General features: G+C 38.4%; 2 protein-coding genes across 16 annotated transcripts in view; one reads left to right on the top strand and one right to left on the bottom strand.

Moving 5' to 3' along the window:
* The window catches only part of LOC106873190 (kinesin-like protein KIF21A), a 194,750-nt gene extending 189,464 nt beyond the window's left edge, over nucleotides 1–5,286 (bottom strand). For all 15 annotated transcript variants that reach the window (XM_052969489.2, XM_089355273.1, XM_089355278.1 and 12 more), the window contains exon 1: nucleotides 4,463–5,286. In XM_052969489.2, coding sequence (XP_052825449.1) covers nucleotides 4,463–4,503 — 41 coding nt within the window. In that variant the 5' untranslated portion in view covers nucleotides 4,504–5,286. The remainder of the gene's footprint in view (nucleotides 1–4,462) is intronic.
* Nucleotides 5,287–6,900: 1,614 nt separating this feature from the next.
* Nucleotides 6,901–21,110, top strand: part of LOC106883196 (uncharacterized) — a 74,166-nt gene continuing 59,956 nt past the window's right edge. The window contains exon 1 of the mRNA XM_052969482.2: nucleotides 6,901–6,924. The gene's annotated coding sequence lies outside the window, so the exon portion shown is untranslated. The remainder of the gene's footprint in view (nucleotides 6,925–21,110) is intronic.

Raw genomic sequence — 21,110 nt, forward strand, 5'->3', positions numbered from 1 at the left:
TTTCCATAAAATTTTCAGATACAACTTGCAAAAAAGTAATTAGCAGTAACCGGAGAAACAGAGAGATGTTTCACAAACAGAATATTGAAGCTAACAACGAGTCATTGAACAAATAACTAAACAACATGAAAAAGAAAAACCAACGATTCGACAAATAAACAGGGGATTATGTTATTTTCAAGTTGGACCGGTTTGTGTATTTGAACTCAAAACCAGAGAATATTGAGTGACACCGAACTTTTTTGAAGTAGGTAATTCAAAACTAACAAACTGCGACAATTTAAAATAGAAATACTCGCTCGAAATAAACTCGTTAAGCAAATAAAAATAAAATAAATAATTGTTCCGGTTGAGTTAGAAAGCCGATTATGTAATCTAGTTAAGATGACAGAACTTCCAGTAATTAACATGAGTTATTCAGAAATAATGGAAAAGTATATTAAAACAAATATTTGACAAGTTGCTAACAGCCTATATGCTACATTTATGCATGGTATATATTTAACTGTCTTTAGCTGTTGTAAATTATGAACTGAGTATGTCAACAAGTGGTTAAATGCCCGTTGAGAATTGTAATAGAAACTAACAGAGTAAAACTTAGGCATTTCCTAGACGAAAATGTTTAGTCAAAACTTGATCCCGACTAAACAAGGCCATGTCCAAAAGCATTTCAGCCGTAACCATCCAAATGTTCTTGGATATCTAGGACTATCCTAACTGATGTCTTATACCCACTTTCTAAAACCACAGAGCGTGATATGAGGGATAGCTGACAGGCAATTTCTAATAGGTATAAGCGACAGGCATAAAGACTCCTGAAGCATGTTTAAGTCTCAAAATGTTGAACAAAAATTAGCAAACGAAGTCTATCAGTTCGGTTTCTCGTTTAAATGAGAATGCATAAAGATCAGCTTAACAGGCAAAAAATGGAAAGATAAGGACCAATTTGACACTTTTTAACTAAGTTGCCGCGTAAATTGGGCGTGAAAGTATAAATGAATTGAAACAGACAAGTTGACAGGTGGCTGCTGAGTACTATTGAAATTAGCAACCGAAAGAAATTTAAGCAAAACATTAACTGCACGTGTCACAAAATTTAAATACTGTTGGCGAACTATATATGGAAAGACTTAACTGGAAAGTCTTAACAGTGAAATCCTAAATTAGATAATATATTTTGTATTTAAAAATGAGAGTGTAATGTACAATAATTAGGAATAAGACTTTAAAAGAGGCGGTTACTGTCATTGAAAAGATATTTTATGACTACTGCCTCTTTGTCATGAGGGCCCCTATGCGATCGTTCCGTCTGCTAGAATAGCAGACAAATTACTTCAAATCAACTACAATCTTACAAAAAGGAAGGGCAATAAAAAACGTAGCCTCGGTTACGGAAAAGGACGGGGTGTTTGGCCATGGCTTGAACACAAGTACCCTTTCATTTTTTCCATCTTATGTGGCGGTGAGGGAAAGTGCTGGAATGAGTGAAATTGCATAAGGTAAAAAATTCGAGGAGACTTGTGGTTGTCTACATTGAGTAAAAATCGGTTATCAAAATAATTATGTAAACACGACTTCAAAAATATGAATAAACGCCACATTTGGGTGCAATGAGGCCAGTAATGTATAGTTTAGCCAGTAAACAAAACACCTGTGAATTCCTGTACAATGCCAGTAGTTATATAATTGAAGGACACATTTTCATATAACTAGAAGAAATGTCAAATCGAACACCAATATATTTCTAGTCAGATAAATATTAAGAGATGCAATTAACTAAACGACATTTCATATAGTATTATTAATTCATAGGAATGTAGATATCGGTGAAAAAAAAATTGCTAATGTCATATCTCATTCCATTAGAAACATATCTAAATTATGAATAACGAAGAAAAAATCATTTCACAAAGCATAACAATGATGCTTGCAGAAAGATGAAAACATAGCTACAAGCTGTATGAAATTAACATAAAAGAATCAAAAATATTTATTGTCACCTCGCCGAAAACCAGATTTTGAGGTTTGTTTTGCATTTTTAGCGCTTATGCATTAATTTTACTTCAAGCTTATATTTTTGACTGTTTTAATTATGCACAGTTGATATTGAATTAGATTGCCAGAAAAGAAAACATCAGACGCGCGCGCGCACACACACACACACACACACGAGACGTGCACGCGAACACGAGACAAGGTGAATACATTTAATCTTCGATATATCGAGCACAACGATTCCATCCATGCAAACAGCACGAACTGACGCGTAGAACAACGTAGTTTCCCTTCTTTTCTCAGATATCAGCTAAATATAGAACGGTGTGTGTAAAGATCGAAGACTAGAGTGATTTTCATAGATGTGATCGAAAAAATGTGGATGGTAGGGGGGGATTTGTATGGCGGTTAAAAAAATGCCTGTCAGTTGAGTTGAAAGGCAAATATAATACAAAGCAAAAATAGTGATTTAGTCATTCACCCACTAGATGAATGAATGAATGAATGACGAACAAACGAACGAATTTTCTATTTTACTCTATGTATGTATACAAATTAACGTTCACTATGACAACATCGTCAACGAAACTGCATTCTACAATGTTGTGATAATGTTTACATAACGATAATATAGAACGAAAGAGAAAGAAAATATTTGAAAAAAAAAAAATGATAGAAGTGGATATGTGTGTTTGATAATCAGCGTCCACATATTTAATTCAAACATGAAACGATATCATTTATCTATTTCTAACTAAATCAGCAATTAGAGTTAACAGCAATAGAGTGAATATCAGGTTTACCAGAATACATGCATCTATATATCTAAGATTAAAAAAAACCCTTCCTATACCGAATTGTTGCATTTTCTTTCACTTCCCCCGATCAAACCAGCGTTACGAAGAATTCGTTGGAATTGGTTATTTAACCACAGGCCGGTTCTGATTAAGCAGTTCTCTGATCAAATGCGTTTCGGTTATTATTATTATTTGCGTGAAAAAGCGTGTATCTAAGACTAAATTATCTAATGTGACCTTTTTAATAAAGACTGCATAGTGAGATTTGGCTGTTATTTTAAGCAAGTAGAGCGACCCTGTAGAGACTTCCACCTTCGCTCGTTTCAACAGAGTTTCTATTTGTGACACGGCTATGTTACTCGGGGATTTAATACTTGAACCCGTTCCCCATTATAGGAAGATAATTTGATTACTTAAACGAGCACTTCTCCCTACTTGACTCGTAGAAATGTGTAGTTTTTTTTTTTAACCCAAAGTCAACCCTGGTTGAGCAGAACTATTGTCAAGGATATCCTAGTCATGACCACTTCGTGTTTCTTTTATGCCTTGTTCACCGTAGGATTACATTATCTAATATGTTAGAGGACTACTAGAGCTAGACATGTGTAATTATCAACACAGTAGTTGGTTGTTTAGCTCCAGGTCTGGTGTGACTTAAGAGACATATGATCAGAGGCATTCCAAATTACCATTCCATTTTCTGTATACAGACGACTAGTCTTATTTTAATTCCATTTGCATCCTGAATGCATTATGTGAACATGTTATCTGGTGGCGTGCACCTTATCCCCTACTCAGCATGACTCCCTAATTGTCAGATATTGTGGGTGGAGCCGTCTTTAGTTGTATTTCTAAGGTCTGCGGTTGTTATAGTTACGAACTGCGTTTAGTCAGAGTCTGTTTGCAAAATTACACGCCGTATTTATTTAATGTTTAGTTCTACACCATTACTTACTATTTTTAAGCATGCCATAAAACATTAACTGTCCAATGTAAAGGCAGTAGGGCATATGAAAGAATTTAGCTGCTATTTCTAGCCAATCAAACAAGTGCATAGAGGCTCCTTTGGTCATTTACATAGACAGTCAGAGAAAGTGATAATGTCAGTCCGGTTAAATAAAAAGATCCGGTGTACAGTGTACTTGATGTATATATTAATTACAAGCATCACCAAATACAATACACTCATAACCATGCATACATACAATACACAGATGCACGTGCGTTTCTTTAAAGCGTCTTTGCGTGCAGCTATTATTATTATCACCATTATTATTATTATTATTATTAGCATTCTTGCTGACCAAAACGTGGTCTCTGGATTCTGCTATTCTTTCCAAAACTTCCTTTGAAATGCAGTTAAGCCTCGTAATAAGGGGGACAAAAATGCAAACCCGGATAAGCACTTGTTACAAAGACCCTTCGATATATACACATGCACACACAAACTAAGGATTAAATGTATCAACATAGTACTGACATGAAAGTGCTAAGGTTAAATAAACAACTACCAGTTGACAAACATGCTGCAACAGTGTTTTTCTTCCCTTCATGCATCTACTGACACGTCTGTCTAGGCCATGTCCCTCTTTCCTAACACAAAAAATGCACACCAAATTTATGTGACAATGTATGTGCGCACATAAGACGAGACAAAATGAAACACTTACCTCAGTGCCACTTTCACGGCATCTCCTTGTGTTGCATCCATATCGGTTAATATAAATCGTTAGCATTCAGTTATTTTTTGTAATTCGTTCCTGGTCAATAGTTTTCCATGCTACAATAACACTGCTGACTCTCCATAGCATTAAACCATAACAGCGAGGTGTAGAAACGGTGGACATAGACAAACCAGAACTTTAAATGAGCAGACGTTGAAATGTCGTTAGAGAAATGACATTGAAGTAGATAAGCTTGACATAATTCATAATCATAAATAAACTCCTAGTTGTAGGTTCGGTCCTGGCCACAGCCGTCGATAGTCAGCGATTGACAAGGACAGTAGTAAGTAAAGAGTCCATGGCATGTTTAGCAGCAGTAGTAATATCGACAGAAGACGAGTTACAACTGCAGCAGCAAACCGAATAAATAACTAAAATGCATTAATTTTACAAACACAAAAAATCAAAAAGGATTACCAGAATAAGATGTTCTTAACTGACATGCTGTCTTCATGTATAACAAACCTTTTTCGTTCAGCAAGATTTAAAATAGTCAGTAAAGTACTAAATATATACGGGAGGTTTGCGCTATTTTCTTTTTTTTTTTTTACTGGTACTTTCCTTTGAAGTCCTTTAATTAAAGCTACCATGAAGAAACGACTGTCAGATGTTGATAGTTTCCTATTCTGGAAATATAGAATTACAAATCAACAACTTGTTGTGTCCTTAGCAATTCCAGTGCATAAAGATGAAAGAGGGAGCCAACAGTTCTAACTGAGTGGTTCCCTGTTGAAGAAGTCAGTCAGACTAGACACTCTCCTGGTCTTATTGATTTTAATGAAGGTTTTCCTCAACACTAATTAAAGTAACACACTCACTTATACTATCCCCCTTCCTCCTCTTCCTTCTGAGAAGCAGCGCAGCAGCAGCAGCGGCGGCAACAGTCTTTGCCTGCTGATGAAACTCATAGATCGCTGTCTGTTGCTGTTGTTTCAGTGGTGGTGGTCGTCGACACTACATCGCATTTCGTTAAACTCAGTTTGAGATTTAATTCTATTTTTTTATTTGGTTTTCTTTTCTTTATTTTTAAAAATTCCTTTCACTGCACTGTTGATAACAACGCCCCCCAGCGGCATGTCACACTTTACATCTATTAACGAAGAACAATAACTCTTCTGCCATTTGATCTGGTGTTGATAAGAAACAGTTCGTGTGAACTGTCGAAAGAATCCTTTAGGTGGTATTTCGACCTGCTAGAAATAGCACCCAAGTTTCCCTCGTATTATAACTGCTGTCTTAAGAGGAAAGGACACATTGGATAAAGTAGTCTAAATATATATTAGGCTTCAAAAAAAAAAAAAACTTTAAAATTTTTAATTAAAGAAAACAGGACGGTCAAGACTAATACTTTTGTTCAGGTCTACGATATTAGGGCTGACCAGGAGCAAAACCACAAAAGTTGAAGAGTAAAATAAAATGGTTTGCCGCTAGGAAAAATAAATTGAATATTTGGACAGGACCCTTCAAGATTTTCTGGTGATATTAAATAGATTGTGATGGAGGGTGGGGGAAAAATAGTGAAGGATAAAGGAAGAGGTATAGTCTGTTTTTGTCTTTTAGGCCCTGGCCAGCTCTGATTCAGTAGGCCTATAATCATAGACATTCCAACCATGATAATCTCGTCGTTTTTGCTGACATCGTTTCTTTTCCTCTGTGATTTTGGGCGGAGGTGAAGATCATGGATCGCGCCCTCTTTGGGACTTTTGCGGGGTTTCATTTTTTACAGGAATACACTATATCTAGGGCGGAGATTCCGAATCTGCAAAAAAAATTTGCATTTCAAAATTTAAATCCCCACCACCGCCTTCTCCACCCCCACATAAATTTCTTAAATTTCCACTTTAAATTTTTTTTTTTTTTGCGAAATACGTAAAAAAATACGGAGATTAGGATTATGATTACTCTTTTACTTGTTTCAGTCATTTGACTTCGACCCCAGGACTTGTTTTTTGTAAGCCTGGTACTTATTCTATCGGTCTCTTTTGCCGAACCGCTATGTTACAGGGACGTAAACACACCACCATCGGTTGTCAAGCGATGTTCGGAGGACAAACACAGACACACACATACATACATATATACGACAGGCTTCTTTCAATTTCCGTCTACCAAATCCACTCACAAGGCTTTGGTCAGCCCGAGGCTATAGTAGAAGACACTTGCCCAAGGTGCCACGCAGTGGGACTGAACCCAGAACCATGTGGTTCGTAAGCAAGCTACTTAACAACATAGCCACTCCTCTGAAAAAAAAAATTCTGTAAGCTTTCAATTTTTCCAAAAAAAAAATAAATAAACACCCCTTCCCCTCCACCCTATGACAAGAAGTGAAATTGAAGTGTTTTCTCTACTAATGTTTTATGACGAACATAACCCATGTTGTGGTTGAGGGTCTTTTGGAATTAAGAGAGGTATGTAAAAATTAGATTTTTAGCACACACACACACACACAACAAAATGACATTTAAAATTTTTTTGATTTTGAGCGGTATATAACTATTATTTCTAGCAGGTCGAATTAGTACATAAAGAGGGGTCGCTTGTTGGCTTGGTCAACGTTTTATTGCCCATGTCGCTGGACGAAGACAGTTGTCATTTCTCATTCGTAGTATCCTCCGGTCGATTGGATCAAGGATATGGTCTTAAGCTATTGTTTAATATGACTTTGGTTGATAAACATAATTAATTAAAAGAAATCTTGCTGATGGGATTACCAGATATTGTTGATGTATGCAACACTAAACAATCCGAACACTTAATATTCGGTGGTATGATTATAACTAAAGTTATCACCTTTTCGGCATTCCTACACAAGTGTGTCATCCACCGACTTTGTTTCCTCATAACTTTAAGAAAAGTGGATATTTTTTAATGAAACATTTTACAAATATCTTTCAAATGGTGTTACTACTTTATCGGAATTTAATGTTTAAAAAAATTGGTGGGCTGCGCACACATACTTAATGGCACACACCACATGTATACCTACAAAATGAAACATGAAATTTTTTAAAGTAATGTGATGTGGGTCAATATGTATGCCCACCCACCAATTTTTTTGATCTTTCACATTAAATTCTGATATAATCATTATCTAAACCAGTCGATTCATGTGAATTATCCGAAACTCTTCTCCCCACCTCCAACAAAATTTTTCACAACAAATTCCGATGTAATCGGAATCTACACCATCTGTAAGGTATTTGTTGAAAATTTTATTACAAAGTATACATTTTTCTGAAATCTATGAGGAAACACACTTGCATGAGCACACTTGTTAGGTATGTCCTTATATGTATGTACGCACGTATGTATGTGAACTCAGAAGCTATAAGTTTATATATTTTCATTGAAATTTGCAAGAATTAGTGAGAATATTCAGCAATGTTGGTTGGAAGTATTACTGCAGTTAGAAAGTTTGGTTAGTAGTCTGATGTTTTCTGGTTCCATCTCACAGTACGGCAGCTTGGGAAAATGTTTTCTTATTTTACCCTAAAACCATGTAAGTAAAATTTAATAAGAGAGAAACTACACAATTCCATAAGTGGGACCGTTCCCACTTTTGGGTGGTAGATTTAATCCGTCACCCAGTTTAACACCAACATCTGGTACTTCGATATTTTCAGAGGTATCTTATCTGTTCCGGGTAAGAGGGGCATGTCTTCTGTCTGACGATAACGTTTTTCCTCCTCCCACCAGTCTCGGAGAGACTTAAGAAGCTCAATGAGCACTGGTCACTTTTTCAGTCCGTCAGTGGTTCCCATCCTTTTCACTACCAAGGACCCTTGTTATTTAAATGAGTTTTCCCACGGACCTCTTTTAATATACTTATCCTTTATATATATTATATATATATATATATATATATATATATATATAAAATTGAGAATGTATGTGTGTCTGTGTGAATCCCTAAAACTCCAGAACTATACAACCAATTTCATTCAAATTTTACACATGCCTTACTTAGGGTCCCGGTTGTGTTTTAGTCAAACAAGAATTTTAACTTCTTGCATACTTCCAGCCCACAGCAACATCATATCTCCTCCACTATTTAAGTATTATGTGTCAAAAGTGAAACAAAAACACTCATGTTATTCGAACCGGAATCTCAAAAACATTGTTATTATTAAATTTATACATTTCTAATCAATTTGGAGATATTTGCTATCGAGTTACAGATTTTTAACAATGCATTTGGTAATTATTTGCTTTATTTCTCGGGCAAAATTTACAACTTAGAATAAAAGAATAAAATTATTATTTCATTAAAAAATTGATGAGCTTTGTTTTTAGTGATGACTTGAAATGGTAAATATTTTTTCTAACTGTATTTGCTTGAAAAAACATACTTTTCTTTATATTAAGCAATTCATTATAATTATTTTTACGATGTGCCTAAATAAAAACCATCGCTATAGATCAGCATTTCTCAACCTTTTTCGCGATTTGGCTTCCTTTGGACATTGAAAAAAATTTACTTCGGCTCCTCTGTGTTGATAAAAAAACTTAATCCAGCTTCCCATGTATCTGAGATAGACCGGCCGGCCCATGCAAATCTGACAAAAGGGGGAAGCCGCAGAAGTACCAGCTCACGAACTGCATCTGAAAGTTGGCGCGCCAATCATGCTGCTAAGGAATTTAGATGCTCCAATAATGTGCAATGGTACGCGGATGATTATCAAAAATTGTGCTCCCGAGTTCTATAGGCAACAATCTTGAATGAACCGGCCGCTGGCTACTTATAACTCCCATGTCCCTTACCCACTCCGATACGACCTACAAGTTTAAACATGCAATTTCCCATCAAACTCTGCTTTCCCATGACAATCAACAAGGCGCAGGGACAATCAGTGCAAGCGGGAAGGACGAAGAATGTTGTCTACCAAGAAGCACTCGAATGATAACAACGACAACTTCAACTGCTCCAATTTCAGCTCCGCAATTTTTTCATCGTCCTGCCCGCCCACGTAAGTCCAGTCTTGCTTTGCACTCCTTACTAACTCACCATGACATTCTTTTTTTTCTACCAAGATCCGTCGCCCAAACACCATTTCGTATCCACTTCTTCCTCTTTTTTATGTCTTCGTTTTTCTCTTCGCATCGTTCTCTGACCGGGTGAAACCGGGCTTAGCTGCTAGTATATATATATATAAATAGATAGATAGATAGACATTTGCCCGCCGCGCTAAAAAGTTTCGGCAAATTTTCAGATTAACACCCGCACGATTTTCACTAGAGTGTTAGGGTTTTAGAGTTAGGGACGGAATTCCCTAAACCTAAAACCCTGACCCTAAAACCCTAACACCCTAGTGAAAATCTTGCGAGTGTTAATCTGAAAATTTACCAAAGTTTCTCCACTCCTAATCTAAAAGAGAAGACATATTATAACAGTGGCTTTTCCTGATATGAAGAAGATTGTAACAAGATTTTCTCATAAGCGGCTAGGTACTAGGCTCTCCTGTGTGGGAGCTGTGAGAATTAAAGCCGACTGACAAATTGGCATGTTAAATAAAACTGTGATAGTATTAAATTTGTCCAACACCAATGGTGAATAAAGAATTATATGTATGCAAACTATATTTTGTCTTCTCATTAATAAAGAATGAGTAGAAATTTTGATATTTTGAGCGGGTTGTCTGGTCAGTTTCAGAGAACCATTGCACCAGCTCGTTTGACATTAGTAAAACATTCTCATCCTGCCTCTAAAAAGAAAACAACCTTTGTTCTTGAAAAATTCGCTCCACAAAAGATGCTTTCTTTCTGAGGTTATGAAGTAATAGTTGTTTGTTTTTAGCATTTGCAGAGCATGTGATAGTTTGGTAGTATTGTACATGAGTATAGAGTAGGGTTCCGCAAACTTTTGATGGGAAAACCAGCTGGACTGGAAATGTTTTGTTTTGTGGATCACAACGAATTAAAAAAAAAAAATGAAACCGTGTTGATATATAAAAGAGCTTATCTTGTTATTTTTAAATAGATATTATTTTCGTTTTTAAACGTCACTTGAAATAGAGGAATTGCATCACATTTAACGAGACAAAAATCAGCATGCACCATGTATGACAAAGTATACAGTGAAGGGTTATGTATTTTTAGTTTTGCTAAATGGGGTGGAGGTAGTGGTTATTACTTTGAGATATTTGTGACACTAATCAATTCACTTGCTTTCTTCAACGGACATGTTAACATTATTTGTCATTCGTTCCTTTCTTAGGACAGATGATTCATGAAAATTATATTATGACAACGTATGAGACAATCTGTTGCTCCATTCATTGAATAAAATGGAAACATTTACTACACTCATTTTGACAAGTTTAAAATATTAATTTTTTTTATCATGTAGAAGGATTTTTTTAATACTTCAAAAGACCAGTGTTTGTTCTACTTTTCGATACTGAATTTTATTGTCCATTAACCAAAGATGGATAAAGAAATCAAAGATTTTTATTTATTTATGAAACATTACATATTCGTTAAATTCAGCAGATTGGATGAAATCGGGCTGTGGGCCAGATTTGATCAGCAATCTGTAGTTTGCAAACCGCTAGTATAGGGAATGCCTCTTGTGTATGTGTTGTGGAGCGGGAGAGAGAGTGAGATTTGATAAAGGTAATGTTTGCGTTTTCCTGCTTTTAAATGCGATTATAATGAGTGTTTTCAGTTTTTGTCATTATTGTTTATCCTGAGTCAGCCCTGATCAAGCAAACCTTTGATCAAAGATTCCCAGCTACGACTGCTCGTCTTTTTTTATTTGTGGAAGTCACTCATACCTTATTTATGAATACATTAACCCATATAAGACAGCAGTGGAGTTTCCAGTGACTCATACAAAAGATTCCGTATTGGTTGCCAAGATTTCTGTTTAATAAGGACCAGCGGTAGTGCCCAACCTTAATCCAGGTTCATGAAGAACCAGTAGCTGTGCTCAGACTTGCCCGAACTTATCAAGGAATAGCAAAAGTGCCTAGCCTTGCTCGGGCTTATCAATGACTAGCAATAGCGCCCAACCATGTCTCGGTTTACCAATACCTAAAATAATACAATCAAAAGATTTCACTGAAGTCTAGAGAGATTGTTTCAAAAGAAGTCGGTAATCTTCATTGGATCTGGGAATATTGTATCATTCAAACAGTCCAGGCGATAATTCAAGTGAAACGTCATAAAAATACGCAGTAAATCGTACAACTGGAAACTTGCATAGTCTAAGACCTTCTCATCAAAGAGATGTACCTCCACGCTAAATTTCAGTTACCTAGGATGCAATACTGCATACATTTACTTTTTTTTGTATATTGGTTTCAGATTTTGACACAAAGCCAGCAATTTCAGGGAAGGGGATCAGTCGATTAGATCAACCCTCTGGGCTCAACTAGTACTTATTTTATCTACCCTGAAAGGATGCAGGGCAAAGACGACTTCGGCGGCATTTGAACTTATAACCTAAAGGCGGACGAAATGCCACTAGGCATTTTGCCCGGCGTATTAACCATTCTGCCAGCTTACCGCCTTACTTTTATTATATATTAAGATGTATAAGCTCTTGCGGTACATAAATAATTTGTACCTGGTCAAAGGACAAACGAGTGCTAGTTGAATGTCCTTTCAACTATTTTCTTTGCTTTCCATCCTCGCTACTTTAGAAACCGAGGGCATTGCTACAATTGAGATATTCTGACATCAGGTTGAATGGCGAAGAGAAATATGTAAATGAAAGAAAATCCAAATTTGAAAATCACGTATTTGGATTTTGACCACCTTTACTAGAGTCAAGAAGGCAGTCTCTTCGAGATCTCTTAATGTTAGAAATAACAACCAAATACCACTCGAATTTTACACTCTACCGTCATAGATAAAGAACTTATAGGAGAATGACGTCTTTGATTTAAAAAAGAAATGATGACAAGATGGTCGCTGCTGGGTCCAATTGGATAATAGATTGCTTGATCAGTGACAAAGCACAACAATAATAGCAACAACAGCAACTGTACCATTCTAAATTATATTCGTCTCCTAAAACCTTGAGGTTCCCTACTACCACCTACCAAGAGCAGCGTTTTGGTTCTGATAAGAAACCAATTTATTACAGCTGACATTTAAGAATAAAAAAAATGTTACGTACAATTAATTACCTCACCCAGCTTCACATGAACAGACTACTAAACTATTTGTTGACTCCTTCCCCTCAATCGCAATTCCTCCTTCATCAGCGTGGTGCTCCCTTGGAGCCCCAGTTACTGACCTAGCTTTCGAGTACGTCTTTAGATCCAAAATGACTAACCTCGAACAACTTTTAAAATAACTTTGAAGTAATTGAACCCCACTAAGGTTTTTTTTTTTTTTACTTAAAAATTACTTGTCAATTCCTAAGCTATTGTATTTTCTGAGAGTTAGGCCCTCTTACAGACTTCTGTCGTCCCTCCAATACTTTGACGACTTAATCTTCTGGAAACTCGAATGCTTGATCAATGCCAAACTTTCCCCCAGACTCCCGCGACAAAGCTGCTTCGCCCAAACGGTTTTGGGGTCTAGGTCTGCACAAGTGCTCGTCTTTATTACTTACCTGTTTTCTTTCCACTTGCTCCATCCTCTCCTCTCCAACACGGACTAATTCCAACAAGGAAATGGATGAAGCTCTATTACGGTGGAGAGAGTTGGGTTTGTCAGTTCCGGTTACAGTGGAGGATAAATGGAAACAGAGTTTTGAAGCCGTCGGAGTTATCCAGAAGTCATGGAAAAAAAAAACAGATGGTCTTACCCTCTGTCTCTGAGTTAGAGGTAGGTGCTTCATTTGGGACGCCACAGTCTGCGACTCCTTTGCTCCCTCCCACATCCTGGATGCTGCAGTTAATGGGAAGGTCACTGCTTCCGTAGACGAACGGAAGAAAACCCTGAAGTATCGAGACCTGACAGTGAACTATCTCGTCCAACCTGTGGCGTTTGAGACGTTCGGAGGGACTGGGCCACTAACCGCGAATTTCTTATTAACGTTGGCAGCTCGCCTCACCGAGATATCAGGTGATGCCCGTGGAGGCATTTGGCTTTCCCAATGCTTTAGTCTCGCCATCGCCTGTGGTAATATTGCGAGCGTGCTGGCTTCCTTCAGTAGATTCCGTTAAACCTTGTGGTGTGTGACCAGTTGATGTGATGAAAAAAAAAATTCCTCACAAATGGTTTCAATACAGTTTTAACAGAAAGGTTTGGAAGAAAGTTCTCCGGTAATTTTCTTTCATGTAAATAAATGTTTGTTAATTTAAAAAATTGCCAACAAAATCTTTAAAATGACAATGTTCTTAAAGATGTGCACGTTTATCTATCTATATATATATATATATATATATATATATATATAAAATTGAGATTGTACGTCTGTGTGTCTGTGTGTCTGTATGTATGTGTGTGTGTGTGTCTGTGTGAATCCCTAAAACTCCAGAACTATACAACCAATTTCATTCAAATTTTACATATGCCTTACTTAGGGTACCGGTAGTGTTTTAGTCAAAATAAATTTTAACTTCTTGCATACTTCCAGCCCACAGCAACATCATATCTCCTCCACTATTACGTGTCAAAAGTGAAACAAAAACACTCATGTCATTCGAACCGGAATCTCAAAAACATTGTTATTAAATTTATGCATTTCTAATCAATTTGGAGATATTTGCTATCGAGTTAGAGATTTTTAACAATGCATTTGGTAATTATTCGCTTTATTTCTCGGGCAAAATTTACAACTTAGAATAAAATTATTATTTCATTAAAAGATTGATGAGCTTTGTTTTTAGTGATGACTTGAAATGGTAAATATTTTTTCTAACTGTATTTGTTTGAAAAAACATACTTTTCTTTATATTAAGCAATTCATTATAATTACTTTTACGATGTGCCTAAATAAAAACCATCGTTATAGATCAGCATTTCTCAACCGTTTTCGCGATTTGGCTTCCTTTGGACATTGAAAAAATTTATTTCGGCTCCCCTGTGTTGATGAAAAATTTAATCCAGCTTCCCATGTATCTGAGATAGACCGGCCGGCCCATGACAAATCTGACAAAAGGGGGGACCCGCAGAACTACCAGCTCACGAACTGCAATCATGCTGCTAAGGAATTTAGATGCTCCAATAATGTGCAATGGTACGCGGATGATTATCAAAAAATTGTGCTCCCGAGTTCTATAGGCAACAATCTTGAATGAACCGGCCGCTGGCTAAGACATACTTATAACTCCCATGTCCCTTACCCACTCCGATACGACCTGCAAGTTTAAACAGATGCAATTTCCCACCAAACTCTGCTTTCCCATGACAATCAACAAGGCGCAAGGACAATCAGTGCAAGCAGTTGGTTTGAATCTGACAGAGCAAGTATTCTCACACGCACAACTGTACGTTGGCTGCCCTCATAGTCTTTCTATTTGTGCACCCGGGGGAAGGACGAAGAATGTTGTCTACCAAGAGGCACTCCAATGATAACAACGACAACTTCAACTGCTCCAATTTCAACTCCGCAATTCTTTCATCGTCCTGCCAGCCCGCGTAAGTCCAGTCTTGCTTTGCACTCCTTACTAACTCACCATGACATTCTTTTCTTTTTCTACCAAGATCCGTCGCCCAAACACCACTTCGTATCTAATTCTTCCTCTTTTTTATGTCTTCGTTTCTCTCTTCGCGTCGTTCTCTGACCGGGTGAAACGAGCTTAGCTGCTAATATGTTATAAATGAAAATTAAAATTCCATACAGTTAAAACAAAAATGAGAGAAAAACCCCCATACTTGTCTTGTAAAGTTGTCTGATTGTTTGAAGATCATAATAGCCTATTAATACAGCAATAATAATTGAAGATGTTGAAGTGCATCCTGCTCGAACTGGGGCGAGTTAGAAAACCGGGTTGATACACGCAGACGATGTCAACGTAATGATGTCGAAAACCACGGAAATTCAGATAGGTGACACCATACTGAAGGAGGTAGTGATAGGAATATACCTCAACATGCCAAAACAAGTCGGTGAGTTCGCGACTCAGCGCCTGCTGAAGCGAGTCAGTATATGTTATTGACCCACGATACGCTTGGGGTCTTTTGGGGAATGATACCCAGGTGGTTAAGAACTAGGATGAAGTCAAGGAGAGGTTAACTGGTCTCACCTTAAAATGACTGAGAGAAAGCTTTCTCGGAAACTTCGGGCAGAAGTAGCAAATACGTACACCACCTCCTCCCCTAATAATTTATAACCTAACTATCGTACCGTGTTCCAACTGTGAGGCTGTGCTCTTTCGCTCTGCATGGTGTGACTGAAATTTCGCTGAGGTTGTGGAATTTGCAGACGTTCCTTCACAGTTCATCTCATTGGTAGAATTCCAGTTCAGGACTAAGCGAAGTCCGAGATTGGGCATCTAGAGTATGAAATGTCAGACGCTCATAAGTCTCTACAATTAAGCGAAACAAACCCTTGTAGTCTATAGGTTGTTAGTAGGGGAGTATGAGTGCCTACATACTCAGAGATATTCAGAACGTCGACGAGAAAAAACTGTGTTGTCTCATCAATGAAATTTCATCCTTTTGAGTGTCAATAAAATAAAGTACAGTCAAGAATTGGAGTTTTTACTCCTATAGATGAGTAGGTTGTTGTTTATCCACCAAATGTGACTCACTCAGAAAGCTGTAATCTCATTTGGTAGTAGACCCGGATGAAGAATATATAAGCGAGGTTGTAACATTAAATACATTTATTGTGGCCACACGTATATACACAACGGAATGATAAATGGAATGGTTGGTGCGTAAAGGCCATGGTCTTCTGTGCTATGCTCCTATCTGCAAGCTCGCATGTGGTATCAGAGAGCGCCAGTCAGGTTGTGTCTTCACAGCTCGCGTCCCAGTGCAGAAAGAGGAAAAGATGAGTGACTGAATCTTGATGTTGTGTAACGCCCTCTACAATGCCCAGCGTGTTTAACTCGCTGTCAAGTGGGGGGTGGCAACTGCGCCTACACCCCTTTGTACACTTTCCTCTAAAATTCTGGCCTTGTTACCATGTAAGAAATTATTATATTCTAGTATAGACACAACGCTACTAATTTATGGTTGAGGGTATACAGTGGCTGAGCATTCCGTCGGTTACGACAAATGTTCCAGTTAATTCGATCAATGGAACAGTCTACTCGTGCAAGTGGCTGAGCACTCTGCAGACCGCGTATCCTTAACGTAGTTCTCAGGGAGATTCAGTGTGACCAGTAGCGGCTCGTGTATAGGCATTGCGAAACTGCAGCACCCCCTACTTCCACTCGATATTATCGATAACATTCAATATAATGAGTCCTTTTTTCTTTAATTATTTCTTGATACTTGTACTTTATATAATCGTTAAGCTTAATGTCAGTAGCCATCTCCAGGTTTATGAAAAAACACAAAAGATCCTTGTATAGAACTGTGCACTTCACAGTTCCAGCGACGCGGTGTTTGGCTGTTGTGTGCATGCTCACATGTCCGAGATAGGAAACTGCATGCTAGGGAGATAGAGTACCGTGGTTCACACAGTGCCGACCCTGGTGTGCTGGTGAAAGGTAGTGTTCCTTTTTAACTCCGCGTGTGTTGTGCTTAAAAAACGTGTTTATATTCTTGAATGTGATAAAGTGTAGAATTAGATTATTATCCTGCTTCCAGCTACAGTATTGCTGCCAGGATCTGAAAAATAGGACACATTTCCTCCACCCTTATTTTGTGATTTAGGAAGGATTTTTGAAAAATAAGGGGGAATTTGTGGCGATGTTCAATGAACAAATTAAACACACTACCGGCAGTGGCTAAAACGCGAACTGATCAAGTTTATGTATAAATTTTCTTTTTATATGTTTGTTTCTTTTACACAATATTAAAACAACGGCTAAAAATTTTCTGAATAATTTTATCTACGAGCTACCACTGGGCGTGACACACCAAATGTGACAAGGCAAGCCGTTTGAAATACAAGTACTATTCATTTTTACCAGCTGTGCTGACAGAAGCAATGTGAAATAAAGTTTCTTGCTCAAGGATAAGAGCCGGAAATCAGATTCACGATCATAAGGTCGTGAGTCAAAGACACTAAGCCACGAGCCTTCACAATATACTGTTGATTATTTATTATATATATAACAACAGTGGAGGCGCAATGGCCCAGTGGTTAGGGCAGCGGACTCGCGGTTTCGATTCCAAGACTGGGCGTTGTGAGTGTTTATTGAGCGAAAATACCTAAAGCTCCGCGTGGCTCCGGCAGGGGGTTGTGGCGAACCCTGCTGTACTCTTTCACCACAACTTTCTCTCACTCTATCTTCCTGTTTCTGTTTGTACCTGTATTTCAAAGGGCCAGCCTTGTCACACTCTGTGTCACGCTGAATCTTCCCCGAGAACTACGTTAAGGGTACACGTGTCTGTGGAGTGCTCAACCACTTGCACATTAATTTCACGAGCAGGCTGTTCCGTTGATCGGATCAACTGGAACCCGCGTCGTCGTAACCGACGGAGTGCCAACAATATAGCAACATTACACTTAAGGATTACAAACGTTGGAAATAGTCTGAAAGTTATATAGAAACGAAGGCAAGGTTAGAGGCGTTATACAATAAATAGGAACGTTAAAAAAGTTATAACTTTTAAAAGCCATAGGGTGATTACCTATCAACTAGATTGGGCCAGATCACTCCGTGGCATTGGTTACTACTTTGAGAAATAATTATACTAGAAAGTGCTCGTTAATATCTTCAATGTCGTACTGGGCAAGACATTCTCTTTACCCTCTATCAAGTTGCATATTAGTTGTTCATTGCTAACTTGTCTTATTTTTCGCAGCCAGTCTATCATTTGGATGTTCCATACAATAAGCGCTCGTCTCCTACTTTTCATTGTGACCCGAATCGTGTATCTCAGTTATGGGCAACACTTTTCGAAAAGTAAGCCGCATGAGACAGCTACTGACTCGGGAACGAAATTTGCTTCGTGGGTGCAAATTCAGGTTCAGAAGTTTTACAAATTATATCTTGTTTCTTTTATTCTTTTTATTTTGTTCTTTATTCTTTGAGAAGAAAACTTACTTCAAACTACTTTTTATAGATCACATTTTACGCACTGTTTTCTAAACCTGAGAAAAGTAAGTAGGGGTACAAATTTTAATTTTGCACCCGCAAAAATTTTCGGAGGTGTGCTTGCATCCCCTGTTCCCGGACCCCAGTAATGAACTCATTTGCATACAGCCAATCAGAGCTCACCTTGAAAATCCACATACTGTGTACTACTACAGTACAGTCAGTCAGGCATAGAATGGTGTATGCCACTCTGCGTTCAGCATAGCAGGTCTCACATAAGCACCACATTTCCTGCTCCACCATCCTCATAGATCCATCGAGTACTATCTCTAAATGGAGCTAACATTAGGTACCTATGCTCAGATTGAGATTAGTGATACTGCATGTATCTATTGATATGTGCAAGGAAGGTGCAATACGACACAACGTCGTATCGATTACGATGTTTCCAGATCAACAGCAACATTTTAAATTAGGAATGTACAAAATCAGTCAAAAAAAATTGGAGACTACACTCATTCACATTTTCTAGTAAATTACGCAAATTGGCAGCACTTATGGCATCATCGGTGACCAGCTCTCCATTCACTTTATACACTAAATTTCACATTTGTCACCCCTATTAACCCGTTTAGAACAGTTGGATTTTGCTATAACGCATACTTTCCACTGAACTTAACCAGAGTATTTTCGTGACTCGGTGGACACTAGTTTGATAGTTGAGCTCTGATTGGCTGTATGCAAATGAGTTCATAACTGGGATCCGGAACTCTCGTGGGAAAATTTTCGCTTTCTGGCCCATGAAAACAGCCCATTAACAGGCGAACTACACTACTAAAAACAAAATCAAGGTAAGTTTTCGTTAGACATGCCATTCAGAAAGTCCCACGGACCACAGTTTCCCCATGACTGATCTACCTTCCAATCGTTTATTAGCTTCGATTCAACTATTCGTTAAAAATAACAAAGACTGTGAAATTTAAATCGATGAGTGGGGAAATAAGTTCCACTTCACATATTTTGCGTACCTTCTCTACCGGCGTATTGAAACTTGGTGCACCCAAAGGGGCCCGTAAACATGTTTAGGTTGGGTGAGATCGTGATATGAGGCACCCCATGTTTGCTGGGTAGGCTAGTCTTACATCATCATGGTAAACTACTGAGGTCTTCAGCGATACTCTATCCTTATTCCCATCACTCCAATGACGGGAATAAGGCCAGGGGAATTCAAAAACCATTCGTCTTCATAGTTTTCCTTAGCTTCTTTGAATTAGTTCCCCAGGGAAAGGATTAGCGTTTCGCACAGTGCAACCATGAAACACGTTTTGAGTACGGTCCCCACTTTCCACATTTTACTTGCTTTCGCTTGGAGGAGGGGTTTCTTTTGGGAAGCCCATTTCTCTTTTCGTGCCTTTTTTGTTTTTTGTCAAAAACGGGAAAGGCATTCTCTATTGTACTAATTCTCTGTACGTTATTGGTACATTATTTTATTGATCCAGAAAGCATAGAAGGCAAAGTTGACGGTGGTGGTAGTAGTAGTAGTAATAGTAGTAGTAGTAGTAGTAGTAGTAGTAGTAGTTGTTGTTGTTGGCACTCTGTCGCTTACGACGCCGAGGGTTCCAGTTGATCCAATCAACGGAACAGCCTGCTCGTGAAATTAACGTGCAAGTGGCTGAGCACTCCACAGACACGTGTACCCTTAACGTAGTTCTCGGGGATATTCAGCGTGACACAGTGTGACAAGGCTGACCCTTTGGATTACAGGCACAACAGAAACAGGAAGTAAGAGTGAGAGAAAGTTGTGGTGAAAGAGTACAGCAGGGTTCGCCACCATCCCCTGCCGGAGCCTCGTGGAGCTTTAGGTGTTTTCGCTCAAGAAACACTCACAACGCCCGGTCTGGGAATCGAAACCGCGATCCTATGACCGCGAGTCCGCTACCCTAACCACTGGGCCATTGCGCCTCCAGTAGTAGTAGTAGTAGTAGTAGTAGTAGTAATAGTAATAGTAGTAGTAACAGCAGCAGCAGTAGTGGTAGCAGTAGCTGTAATAGTAACGGCAGCAGTAGCGGCAGCAGAAGCTGCAGTAGCAGCAGCAGTAGTAGGTGTATAAGCAATAGCAATAGGAGTCAGCTGCAGCCAATATCGTAGTGGTAGCAGTAGCTGCAGTAGTAGCACTTGTAGCAACGGTTGTCCGAGGCAGCTGCTATCGTCGTCGTAGTAGTGAATGTAACAGTAGCAGCAGCAGCAGCGGCCGATATTGTAGCAGTAGTAGTCGCAGCAGTAGAAGTCGCAGCAGTAGCAGGAGTACAGTCTGCTACAGCTAATACAGGAGCAACAGCAGCAACAGTTGTCGGCAGCAGCTGCTGTAGTAGTAGTAGTAGTAGTAGTAGTAGTAGCAGTAGTAGTGGTGGTGGTGGTGGTAAACTTAATTTGAAATTTACGTACTAGTAATAGTAGCAGCAACAGCAACAGCAGCAGTAGTAGTGGTATTAGTTGTAGTAGTAGTATCAGCAGCAACAAAATCTGTTGTATCCAAT

This window comes from Octopus bimaculoides, chromosome 7 (assembly GCF_046866305.1).
Source record: "Octopus bimaculoides isolate indiv1 chromosome 7, ASM4686630v1, whole genome shotgun sequence".
NCBI lineage: Eukaryota > Metazoa > Mollusca > Cephalopoda > Octopoda > Octopodidae > Octopus > Octopus bimaculoides.